A 14007-nucleotide genomic window follows, 5' to 3' on the forward strand; every position below is an offset into this window, starting at 1 on the left:
TCACAGACTGTGAGATCATGAACTGAGCCAAAGTTGGGTGCTTAACCGATTGAGCCACCCAGGTGCCCAGGTGCCCCGTAAATGGGCAATATTTTTAAGTTCCTATTTTGTAGTTCAAAAATGCCTGGCATAAACCATTAGATTAGTGGAGGTGCTTTTTATTGAGATAGGAAATATTACAACAGAACTATAAAAAAGAAATACTAAAGAACTCATTTTTGGATATTTTAAGTCTAAGTAAGAATGTAAGGTAAGCAGTTAAATAGATAAGTTTTTATCTCAGAAGATAAATCTAAATTAAAGATATACATTTGGGGCACATCAGTATATAAATGATATTTTAAAACCATGAAATTGCCTAGGGAAAATATAGAGAATGAGGCGAAGAGGATCCAGGACTGAGTAAGAAGAAGCCAAAGAGGTAGGAAGAAAACCCAGAAGTGAGTGTTATTTTGGGAGGCAAGAGAGCAAAATATTTTTACAAGGAGAGCATGATCAATTGTCAGATATGTTTGAGAAGCAAAATAAGATGAAGATGAAAAATTATTGATTGGATTTGGCACATTGCAGGTTTTTGTCACATTGACAAAAAAGTGTGAATGGACTATTGGATGGGGAAGATGGAGTAGGTTGAGGAATAATTGGGAAATGAAGAAGTAGGGACAGGAGAGAATAGAAGTCTTTTAAAGCTTACCTATTAACAGAAGCAGAAAAATGGCGTGGTAGCTTGAGCAGGATGTGAAATTGAGATTTTTTTTTTAAAGCTAGGAGATACTAGAGCTATTTTAGAGTTTTTAAATTTATTTATTTAATGCCAGTGGGAATGGACTCAAATATCTGAACACCCAAAACATGCGTTTTGCCTTAATGACAGTGCTCTCTGGAAAAGGGACATGATGTATTCTCAAGTACTATATAGATCATCCTCTTAGTATATGGTGCTACCTCTCCTAGCACTGCACTGGACGTCTGTTGGAAGGATTTACATAGAGGTCTAGCAGAACTTCCCTTGTAGAGCTCTCGACAGTGGTTTTCAAACTTGGTGTGTGTTAGAATCACCTGGAGTGCTAATAAACATCACTGGAGCTAGGCTCTTTGAAGCAAGATATGGCCAAGGCTTTTGTATCTTAACTAATTTCCTCAAGTGCTTCTCAAACTTTGTTAGGCATTAAAGTCATTTGGGAAGGGTACTTGTTAAAACATAAATTGCTCTGCCCACTCAGAATTTCTCATTCAGTGGGTCTGGTGTGGGACCCAAGAATTTATATTTGACAAGTTCCCAGATGATGCCAATGGTGCTGGATGAGAACCCACAACTTGAAAACCATTATTTTATACCATTCAGTCAGGTCTTCAACATTGACATTGGTTTGCTGGTGTTATCACAAATCGAATCAGACTTCCTGTGATGTTTTTTTCCCTAGGAATTTTTATAACCCTGCTTTAGAAAAATCAGAATATCAGGAGACATTTGATTCTGAAAATGACCTAATTAATTATTTATTAAGATCTTGTAGTTACCAACTTACATGCAACAGTGATTCTAGGCTAGAGGGAGGGGAAATTAGAGGGAGAAAAGTCACAGTTTGTTTTAATATTCCACTCATTTTGTCCATTCACCCTCTCCTCCCCTACCACACATGTAAATCTACTTTGAGAACTTGTGATATAGAGCTTTCCTTTGCTGTTCTAATTTAAATGTGTTAATTGTGCTTTTACATTTATGTGTCGTTTGGAATTTCATGATTCATCTTAGTTTTTAATCACTAACAACAAAAGCCATTTTTTATTTGGGATACGGTACTTATTTGCAGCCATTGAACATAATACAGGAGAACTTACTTTGAAAAGTATTTCAATTTGCTTGAGTTGGAAAAAAATTATCTTGATTAAAACAATGCCTTTATGATTACATATTTAGATAATTTTACCAGGCAAAGTATTGCCCAGAGAGAAGAAATCAGCATTCTTGGTGCAACCCTCAACGATCTGGCTAAAGAAAAGGAATGCCTACAAGCATGTTTGGATAAAAAATCTGAGAACATTGCATCCCTTGGAGAGAGTTTGGCAATGAAAGTATGTTCTGAGAACTGTGGTTTAAAAGAAATGTTTGGACTTGAGTCTGAATAAAATAATAGGATTTTCTCAAATTTTTTCCTAGAGAGCTGAAACTATAAAATCTGATTTAAAAATTTTTCCAGATACTCTTAGGAACTTCGTGTTCAAATCCACTAACGAATATTTTTAAATTGATTTTCTGTCATTAATTGTGATTAACACTCATTACAACAACTATTTCAAGTATCAAAATGTGAAGCATGGTAATAAAGCAGTAAAACTGATTTCTTTGTAAAAGAACACCAGAACTTATATTTTCAGGTAGCCATCTTAGGAAGCAGTAAACATTAAGAACATTAAAACCGCCTTTGTAATTGTGCTCAAAACTAGGAGCACATTTTTACATCATCCTCAGCCTTTGAGGATAGATTATATGTAGCTGGTGAATAAAACTGGATGATAATCTCCATCCCACACTTTTTGTTGTTTAAACAATAATAGCAAAAGTGTTGCCAAAAAGGCAGGGAAATATTAATACCCTTTTCTATTTCATAAACCAGTTCTGAAGATAATTCCTAAACTGTTTTCCACAGATGGTTTAAGCAAAGGCAGCATGATTGGAATAAGGTCTTTTCCCTCTCTAAGGGATCGAATTCATTCATTCATCCATCCATCCATCCATCCATCCATCCATCCAACCAACAAACACTTATTGACATGTTCCAGGTATAATGTTAGAAACTGAGGGTGAGTGGTCATGACTTCCAAAAGCCTATAATATGATTGGGAGAAAGATAAATTAAGATGTTATCATGATGGAGTGCGCTAAGTGCCATAGTGATGTGTGTACAATGTGCCATTAGAGTTAGGCATAAACACACCTAATTCACCCTGGGGATTGGATTGGGGAGAAGGAAGATCTCTAGAGAGCCTTCCAGGAAGTGATGGGGCCTGGACTGCCCTGTGATGACTAGGAATAGCCAGGACAAGACTTAGAGAAAGGGAACAATGAGAAAAAGGATGATTCAGACAGACAAAGCAGCTTTCAAAGAAAGCCCAGTGGCTTTCATAAGAGAATTTAGGAAAGGTCAGTATGGGAGCAGGGCTGGGGGGTAAAAGTTGAGATGGGACAGATAAGCAACAAATCATAGAAATATGTATAATATTGGGTTTAGACTCTATCATCATGGATGTAGAGGATTATTGAAATAATGTAAATGAAATGTCACAATTAGATCCTTATTTTGAAACAAATATTCTGTTACTTGTTAGTCCATGTAAAGGATGGATTTATAGGGAAATGAGAATAATGACAAGGACAGTAGCTACAAGTAAAATAAGAATTGTATTAGGATAGTAGCAGTATCCATGAGAGAAATAGAGTTTTAAGGAAGATTGATGAGATGTGCTTTCTGACTTAGGGACCACATGGATAGTTCCTGTGCATGAAGCAGGAAACAGAAATATAACAGGCTTACAGAGGAAGATTATTGACATGTATTTGGGACGTAGTTGAAATATTCATAGGCTCTTGGATTTTTCAGTTTGGAGAGTAAGTTGAAGTGAAGTTAATAGATTTGGGAATCATGAGCACAACTGAAATCTTGCTATCCATGGGATAGTAAATTTAATTTGTTGAAAACACTGACTTATTTTATAGTTATGCCTTAATAATTTAAAATTTTTTAAATGTTTATTTATTTTTGAGAGAGAGACAGAGTGTGAGCAGGGGAGGGGCAGAAAGAGAGGGAGACACAGAATCTGAAGTAGGCTCCAGGCTCTGGGCTGTCAGCACAGAGCCTGACATGGGGCTCAAACCCACGACTGTGAGATCATGACCTGAGCTGAAGTTGGATGCTTAACTGACTGAGCCACCTAGGCGCCCCTTAATAATTTTTTTAATTTAATTTTATGGGGGTTTGGGTGGGTGGAGTTTCTTATTGTATTCAGACCAGTTTTTTAATAGTCAACATGATTTTCTTTAAAAACAATTAGAAACAAATTATTTAGAAATTTTTGAATCATTTACCTCTGTTATATCTAATATTTCATATTTCTTCAATTTTGCTAACATGTACTGGCATTAATTTTTTCTTCACAAAGAATATTGAGTTGCAAGTCTATTTTCAATATCAGGAACTTCATATAAGATCATGAATATAAACACATCCATCCTCTGAAGGGAAAATAACTTTTAAAACAGTGTTAGACATTCAAAAGAGGAAATGTTCTCTACAGTGATATCTCAGAGCTGAATTTACAAATACCCTTAAGTGAAAAGCAGTAATGTTACAGTCTAATCTGGAGATTACAGAAATAAATTGCTGTGGAGAAAGTCTACATTATAATGAATAAGGGGAAATTTTTTTCTGGTAATCATAGTTTTAAAAGATGTTCTACTACTTGCTACCAATTAAAGTTAGAAAACTCAACAGCAGGTTCACATATTTTTGAATAATAAAAGATAGAACTACTTGTGTAACATTTTAGTTTGTTTCTTTTACCATCCTGTTCAGATTGAATTTTTAATAATTAACTTGAGTCTTTATCTCTAGATAAGCATATTGAGGTTGTATGAGGAATATTAAATTGATAATGATGGGTTAGATTTCAGCAATTTGAGAAATGGTGGTATTAGGGTCATAGTAAGAGAAAAATAGGCTAATAGGATATATTACTAGATTCTACCCAGTAATTTTGTTGTCCTGGATGCTTTACAATGTTCTCAGAGCATCTTACTTTCAATATGAATTTCTACTGATAAAGAGAAGTCCTATATAGACTTATAAACCATATTTAAAGCTTAACCAAGTAATTGCTTTTAGAAACACTTGACGTTCAATTAGTTTTTCAGAGTTTATTTAGAAATGTATTGTTGTATTTTAAACCTTGTGTAAATATTCCATTTTAAGCAGACTTTCTCTTTTTTTGGCCTGTGCTTTTTAAAGCAGTTTAACTGCTTTACTAATAGCCATTTTAACCATACCCTGATATCCATTACTGCCCAATGTGGACTCTGCACCATTCTACCAGAAAGCAGAATGGGAAAATGGAGCTAAAAATAACCTGGAGAGGAGCACATGAATAAAGGAAGATAACACACACACACACACACACACACACACACACACACGACTAACTGTCTCTAAAGAACAGAAACAAGACTTGTTGGGAAATCCAGGTTTAGTTTATCTTGCTACTTGGTTACTAAGGATTTGAAAATTCAAAGGGCAAAATGAAATATAGTTATTTAGTGAAAGAATAACTTCATACTTTTTTTAGATCTAACGTTAGCCCTAAGTATCTGTGTATATAACTATACACAGTCCTATAACTAGTTCAGGATCAATGAGAGTTTTAAAAGGAGGAGGTGTAGGAGTGGTATTAATGGCATTAAGATCATTTCAGCCTTAACTGACTCCATTAATTCTACTCTCACACACCCTTGAAAAGGGAGAATGTCAGTAGTTTATTTTTTTATACCTTTTCTCTAGGCTTAAGGTTTATCTCTTTATTAGCTCACATCTAAAATTAATAGTACACTTTTACAAGTAATTCAATTGGAACAGCTTTTTGAAGATATTGTCAATGACTAATATAAAGAATTTACTTGATCAAAGTTATTATTCCTAAGAACTAAAATTAGTTTCATGTGATCCACATTCCTGGGTTTTATATTCCCAGTATACAACACTCCAATGCCAAAACACTGGTTTGCCAACAAAAACAGGGTGCTTATGGGATCCTTGTGTAGTTGCATGACAACACAAAACAGTTTAACAAAGTATTTGATATACTGATTCCATATTAGTGCACGTAAGTGTAGTCTTTAGTCAACATAATCTTGTTTTTATCCAGTACAAATACTCAGACTGATGTATTAGGCTTTAGTTTTAAAGTATAGAAAAGAAGAATAGAACATAAATGTTTAAAACCAAATGGAAATCAAAAAGGGAGGAGAAATTTTTTTTGTTCATTCAGTTTTAAGAGAAATAGTTTAAAATATTTTTTATTTAATACTTATATTACTTTTCAAGGAAAAGACCATTTCAGGCATGAAGAATATCATTGCTGAGATGGAACAGGCATCAAGGTAAATCATTCAACAAGAATTTGAGATTTACTGGGGACAAAATACTATGTTAGGTGCAAAGATAGTAGGAGACAAGGGGGTTAGTGTTATGTATAAGGTGATAACTTTTTTTTTTTAAGTTTATTTATTTATTTTGAGAGAGAGAGAGAGAGCATGCAAGCAGGGGAGGGACAGAGAGAAAATCCCAAGCAGGCTCTGCATAGACAATGCGTAACCTGATGCAGGGCTCGAACTCATGAACCGTGAGGTCATATAACCTGAGCCAAGATTAAGAGGCAGATGCTTAACCGACTGAGCCACCCAGGCACCTCAGGGGATAACTTTCTAATGTTTGAAAGGAGGCACAAGTCTGTGTACGGAAGTAAAAGAAAATATGGTGTTAGCCAAGTAAAGGAATGGGAAGGGCATTCAAGGTAAAGAGAATAGCAAAGAACCCCAGATCATGTTCAAGAGCCTCTTGAATGACAAGTAGTTGAGTGTGCTGGAACCCAAAGGGTAAGAGAAGTGATGGAAGGAAAGGCTAAATAGGCAGAGGCTTGTGGTATAGACAAATGTGTCTTAATGTTATCTTTTGGACAAGAAGAAATCATTAAAGGAAATTGAGATTTTTGTGCTAGATTACTGAGCCAAAGAGATGATGATAGATAGGATGGAGGGATTGGGAGACAGGAGTGATGGGCTTCTTGTGAGGAGGAGAATCTAGGAGAATGCCAGGTTTCTGGCTGGGGATGAATATTCAACATTATGAAAGTATGTGGAAACACATGATTTCCTCTGGATTTGAAGAGCCTTTGAGGCTTTCTTATAGATGTGTCTAGTAGGCAGTTAAATATGAGTTTGGAGTGTTAAGGAAGAGGAAGAGCCTGGATATAAGATTTCAGAATCGTCTGAAGATGGGGCTAGGAGCCATGGCTATGAACAAGATTTTCTTTTTTTTTTTAATATGTATTTTTTAATGTTTACTTCTTTTTGAGAGAGGGAGAGCTAGAGTGCAAGCAGAAGAGGGGCAGGGAGAGAGGGAGACAGAGGATCCAAAGAAGGCTCTGTGCTGACAGCAGAGAACCCATTGCAGGGTGTGAACTCATGAACCGTGAGATCACGACCTGAGTCGAGTTGGACACTCAACCGACCGAACCACCCAGGTGCCCCTGAATAGGATTTTCTGAGATAAGGGTGAGAAGAATCAGGAGGCTAAGGGTTCAGCCCTGAGAACCATTAACTTTTAGGATGGCAGAGGACTGGGAACCTGCAAAGGAGACAAAGCTATAGCAGCCAGAGGTAGAATGAAGGCTTTCTTATACTGGAGTATTAGAAGTTTTGAAATACTTAGCAAATCATTGACTATTATGTATATTTAGCATCCTTTTTTAGAGTGAAATATGGGAAACATTGAGAAACTCCAATGGACTGTATTTAAAATTTAAATGTGTTTAAAACATCAAACGTTTTCATGCTAACTGTCCAACTTCTGTCTTATGAGAATTTGTTATTCTGTTTTTGATAAAATGTCTCTTTTTATGTACTATCTGATTTGTGGAATAGACAGTCTACTGAAGCCCTAATTATGTGTGAACAAGACATTTCCAGAATGCGTCGGCAATTGGATGAAACAAATGATGAGCTGGCTCAGATTGCCAGGGAAAGAGATATCTTGGCTCATGAGAATGATACTGTCCAAGAACAATTTTCTAAAGCCAAACAAGAAAACCAGGTATACTTGTTCCTAGAATCTTTCTTCTCCAAGAAAAATTTTTGTTTTATTCTGATTCTCAGTCCTCATTTTATTTTGTAGAAGACCTCAGGCTTTGGAATCAGCCATTTTTTTTTTTGCCTTTACTCTGCAGATTATGCCTCATATTTTATAAATGAAATTCTCAAACATGAAGTATTAAAGGAGAGAGTGGTGATATAATAGATTTGTATTAAATCTTAGGAAGTACTTCCTTACTGAAGGATAAATATTTGAACAAATCAACAAAGGAAGAGAAAAACCTTCAGAAACTTTTAAGAAAGGGGTAGATTTATTTGGTGGACTATTATTCTCTTTAAGGATGAATATATTTTGGTCCTCCTTAGCACTGTGATTCTACTTGGGAAATTTTCTTTTATAATTATTCTCTTTCTAAGACAATGTATTTCAGTTTATCCACTCTTTTCATTTCTAATATCAGTATTTTAATTTGAACATTAAAAAACTCTATTTGGAAGCTTTTTTCCCCTCTTAAAATGATTCAGTCTAAATGACTCCCCCACTTGCTGTCACTCTCAGTGTGTTTAGTCTGCATCATAGAAGTCTGTATTTTTAATTGTTAAATATTTTTAACTTACATAATGAACTTTTTAATGTAAGTGGGATAAAACCACACACTACTTTATATCATGGTTTTTCCTACATGATAAGGCCTGGAGTATTTAAGACTCATGAGTTTCAATACCCTGCTTGGCTGTGTGATCATACCATTAAACTTTCCTGAGTCTCAGTTTATATATGTAAAAATGGAGAGGAAATGAGAACATGCCTAGAAAGTACTCATTGGAGTGTCTAGCACAATCACTGGACAAATATCTTGTTGCTGTTACTTGCTTACTGTGACATCATAAGCACTCCCTTGCTTCGTTAAAACTTCATAAACATTTTTTATAATCAGAATAAATTGGTGTTAAAACAATTTACATTTGTTCAAGAGTAGTTTTTTCCTTTGTTTGGGTTATAGGCCCAAGGGTAGAAGTTGGATCCCTTTGTGGACCACAAGTTAAAACCCACATCACAGCAAATTTGGAAAACAGAAACCTTTAAAAAAAATCTCATCCGCAATACCACAATTTCTAACAAATTGGTATGAAGTATTTTTAGTGTTTTATCCTGACTTTTTCACTAAATATAGATGGATATTTTCCTCTGTTATTAAAAATTACTCTAAACAATTTCTCATAGGTAGATACATAATGTATGTGGTTATGCCACTGTGTAGATACTTTTACTGCCTTCATTTACTTAACATGCATAGATATTGTCATCATAACAAATAATGCCTTAGTGAACGTTGTTTTCATTAATTTCATTCACTAGATTTAGTTTTAAATTAAATCAAAGCTTATGAGGTTTCTTTTTTAAATTAAAAAAAAAAAAGCCTTTCTAAGTGGACATTTTCAAATGTAGTGAATACTCATGAATCTATCTCCCACCTTCAACAAAAAGCAACATACTTGTCATTCCTGCTCTTATGAGCATTTAAAAATGTCTCCTGATGTAGATTGTAGATAGCAGATAACAGATTTGCTTTTGCAAATTTTGTTTATTTTAAGATACATGGAAATGCTCATTCCTGGGTTTAACAGAATAACTTTAATTCTTTGCTAATTTGATAGACAAAATAGTATTTCATTTTTAAAAAATTATTTAAAATTAGTAAAATTTTAAAAGTTTAGAAAATTAAAATGTTTTTTTATTACTTATAAATTTTAACTTTTTTCAAGTACTATGCCCTTGGGCTTCCTTTTTGTGAATTGTCTGTTGGGTTCTTTGCTCATTTACTATTTGGATTCATGTGTTTTCTGTTTTGTTTTATTTTTTTGCTAGTGGGGTGATGGGCCACATGTCTCCCATTATCTCACAGCCTTGCCCAGACTTATTCACATGGTGAATGTTGCAGTATTTCCAAGAGCAACAAGCAGGAATTCCCAATAAATAAACAATTTTCAAGCACAGATTTTCAATTTGTGTCCTGTTATTTATTGTCCAATTAGCAAAAAAAAAAAAAAAAAAATTGTGAAGGCAAGATTAGATAGAAATGTGGTTAAATAGACTTCAACTCACTGGAAGGAGTTATGGCAAAGAATGTGATACTAGAAAGCATGAAGAGCTGAGGTGTTTTTGGTTTTTATGAGCTTTATATATTAGGTATACTAAATTTTTTTTTATCACATTTACTATAAATATTTAAAATTAATAGTGGTTTTGACATAGAGAAAGTTTCTATTTTTATTTTTTGTTGTCAAATCTAGCTATATTTTTCTTTATAGGCCCTGTCTAAAAAATTGAATGATACACATAATGAACTTAACGACATAAAACAGAAGGTCCAAGATACTAATTTGGAGGTTAACAAGCTGAAGAGTATATTAAAGTCTGAAGTATGTATACATTTTTTTTTCTGTTTGCTCATGATACTGATGAAATTTTGCTAGTTACTTCTCATAGGGACAGCTGAATCAAGGCTTTTTAAAACACATAGCATATTTTAGTGTTGACAATGATGGATTAATTGTATATTCAGCCATCCTAGATAAGTAGAATCCTCCTAATTGGCTGAAGGACAAGAGATCAGAATCAATTTCAGCTCATTTATATTTGAAAATGGTAATTTTCAGTTGTAAACCTTTGACAAAAGAGGCTCTGCCTGATTGTGTAGAAGATCAGAATTGATCACTGTTGTGGGGGCCTTTCTTTCTTTTTTTCTTTCTTTGTTTCTTTCCTTTTATATATATATATATACACACACACACACAGACACACACATATATATATATTTTAATATGAAATTTACTGTCAAATTGGTTTCCATACAACACCCAGTGCTTATCCCAACAGGTGCCCTCCTCAATGCCCATCACCCACTTTCCCCTCCCTCCCACCCCCCCATCAACCCTCAGTTTGTTCTCAGTTTTTAAGAGTCTCTTATGTTTTGGCTCTCTCCCTCTCTAAATTTTTTTCCCTTCCCCTCCCCCATAGTCTTCTGTTAAGTTTCTCAGGATCCACATGTGAGTGAAAACATATGGTACCTGTCTTTCTCTGTATGACTTATTTCACTTAGCATAACACTCTCCAGTTCCATCCATGTTGCTACAAAAGGCCAGATTTCATTCTTTTTCATTGCCAAGTAGTATTCCATTATATATATAAACCACATCTTCTTTATCCATTCATCAGTTAATGGACATTTAGGCTCTTTCCATAATTTGGCTATTGTTGAAAGAATTTACCCAAGGGATACAGGGGTGCTGATGCATAGAGGCACTTGTACCCCAATGTTTATAGGGATCATCTATTTCTTAGGACCAGAGTAGATGGCTCTGCTCTGTACTTCTGTGTTAGTGACCAAATAAATCTAGAGTATGTGTGGTCCTCCTGGAATAAACAGACAGCTTGACCAAGGATGTTAGGTATGCCCATTGGTAAAATATTATCTAAAATAATATAGTTACCTTAATTAATATAATAGGTATAGTATTTCCTACCTACCACTCAAACCATTAATAGGAACTTTCCACCCCCAAACTGTTTTCCTTGTTTTATTTAACATCTCATTTAAAATCAGTCTGTAAACATTTCTTGAGCATTCATTTTTAGTGTGCATAAGACTGTTTAAGACTTTGAGAGAGAAGAGATTCTGAGGATTTCTAAATTGCAGGTAAGGCAGTAAGTCGGCAGCCTTACATTGGAAAAGCAGGTCGTTTCTTACATGTCTTGATTTTAAGGTGCCAGCAATGTAATACTATAATTGAATGGAAGCTTCAAAGTCAGATAGGTCTGACCCCCCTTCTTACTCATAACATGAACTTATGTAGGCTACTCAATCTGAGTCTCAGCATCCCATCTGTAATTGGAAAGAAAGCCCAAGTAAGTAAGATAGACCTAGCACAGTGAACCATTTAAGTATATTCTGGAACAGAACAGAATATGAATAAATGAATATCTAAGCATTTAATGTAGTAAGATTTCAGTCAGTGTTAGACACTTCCCTTTTTCTCCCTAGCTTGTCACATTATCTGAAATTCCACCATTAGGGATCGGGGCTTTTAGAGTGTGGAATGGTATTTTCAGACATCACACATCAGGCTTCTCTCAGCTGTTGGTGTCCTTCTGTGAGTTCTTTTATTTTGTTTCACAACAAAACTGGATGGATCCTGGCAGTCCCCTGAGAGAATAAACCATAGGTCCATTAAGAATTGTTGAGCACTTGATTCATTCACTCATTCAGCATGTAGTATGGTAGGTGCTGAGGTGCCAGAGATGAAAAGTAGGAAACAGAATGGCACCCCGGGCAGTGAGGACAATCTGAACAAAGGTGTAAGGGGAAAAAAGTAGGTTCTGTAGCTAGAGGGGAGGGTATAGGTAGTGATGATACAGAAGTAGAAGGACTTGTTTGAACTCTGTTTTCAGGAAGCTTTTGTTACAACATGAGCCCAGAAGTTATTTGAAGAATTGCCTTTTAGAAAGATCGTTCTGGTGATTTGGGGAGGAATAAATCAGAAGGGTAACAAAATCAGAAAGAGGGAGATCAATTAGGGGAGGCTGTATCCTTAATTCAGTCAAGTAGCACAAAGGATTACAGCTGAGGCAGCCAGTTTTGCTGTGGGGAAGTATAGAATTGAGCCCAATAATGGACCAGAGGTGGAGGGTAGTGAGGTGGGGACAGCACCAGAAAGAGGTAAACAGATGCTGAAAGGGAATTGGAAAATACCAAAGAATAGTTTCACTTTTTTAAAAAATTCAAATTCGAGTTAGCTAACATACAGTGTAGTCTTGGCTTCAGGTGTAGAACCCAGTGATTGCTCTTTTATATATGACACCCAGTGCTCATCCCCAAAAATGCCCTCCTTAAAGCCCATCACTCATTTAACCCGTCCCCCCACCAACCTCCCCTCCAGCAACCCTCAGCTTGTTCTTTGTCTTTAAGAGTCTCTTATGGTTTGCCTCCCTCTGTTTTTACCTTATTTTTCCTTCCCTTCCCCTATGCTCATCTGTTGTTTTTCTCAGATTCCACATATAAGTGAAGTCATATATCTGCCTTTATCTTATTTTGCTTAGCATAATAGACTCTAGTTCCATCCACATTGTTGCAAATGGCAAGCAAGATTTCATTCTTTTTTAAAAAGTTTTTGACATTTATTTTTGAGAGACAGAGCATGAACAGGGGAGGGGGAGAGAGAGAGGGAGATACAGAATCCGAAGCAGGCTCCAGCCTCTGAGCTGTCAGCACAGACCCCAATATGGGTCTCGAACCCACAAACCATGAGATCATGACCTGAGCCAAAGTCTGATGCTTAACCGATTGAGCCACCCAAGTGTCCCAAGATTTCATTCTTTTTCATCGCTGAGTAGTATTCCATTGTGTGTGTGTGTGTGTGTGTGTGTGTGTGTGTGTGTACCACATCTTCTTTATCCATTCATCAGTTGATGGACATTTGGGCTCGTTCCATAATTTGGCTGTTGTTGATAGTGCTGCTATAAACATTGGGGTGCATGTGCCCCTTCGAATTCAGCATTTTTATATCCTCTGGATAAATACCTAGTAGTGCAATTGCTGGGTTGTACAGTAGTTCTATTTTTAATTTTTTGAGGAACCTCCATACTCTTTTCCACTGTGGCTATACCAGTTTGCATTCCCACCAGCAGTGCAAAAGAGATCCTCTTTCTCTGCATCCTCATCAGCATCTGTTGTTTCCTAAGTTGTTAATTTTAGCCATTCTGAAAGGTGTGAGGTGGTATCTCATTGTGGTTTTGATTTCTGTTGCCTATCTTGGGCTCCACACTGCTCTGGTTGCTTTGAGTAGATACAAAAAAAAGGGAAAATATGGTTTCTGGTTGACCAGAGGGCACCAGGTATGTGGTGACCAGGAGTGACACATTCATGCCAGTCCCTTTTTACTGCTTGAACCTTGAACCATGTGTTACCTGGGAGTCACAAAACTACATTTAATATAAGAAATGGTTCGTATTTTAGAAAACTTAATATAGTATAAAAAAATGGTTTCTATCTTCGAGGAACTCAGAGTGTTACTGGGGAGACTGGACATCCACATCTAACAACATAAAACTCTCAGGCAGTGTTAAGAGAATGGCATAGACAGTG

General features: G+C 35.8%; 1 protein-coding gene across 8 annotated transcripts in view; it reads left to right on the forward strand.

Moving 5' to 3' along the window:
• TSGA10 (testis specific 10) overlaps positions 1-14007 on the forward strand; it is a 155261-nt gene that overhangs the window by 53579 nt on the left and 87675 nt on the right. For all 8 annotated transcript variants that reach the window (XM_042981204.1, XM_042981203.1, XM_042981206.1 and 5 more), the window contains 4 exons: positions 1922-2076; positions 6096-6151; positions 7694-7862; positions 10175-10285. In XM_042981204.1, coding sequence (XP_042837138.1) covers positions 1922-2076; positions 6096-6151; positions 7694-7862; positions 10175-10285 — 491 coding nt within the window. The remainder of the gene's footprint in view (positions 1-1921; positions 2077-6095; positions 6152-7693; positions 7863-10174; positions 10286-14007) is intronic.

Source organism: Panthera tigris, chromosome A3 (genome assembly GCF_018350195.1).
Source record: "Panthera tigris isolate Pti1 chromosome A3, P.tigris_Pti1_mat1.1, whole genome shotgun sequence".
In the NCBI taxonomy this organism is placed as follows: Eukaryota; Metazoa; Chordata; class Mammalia; order Carnivora; family Felidae; genus Panthera; species Panthera tigris.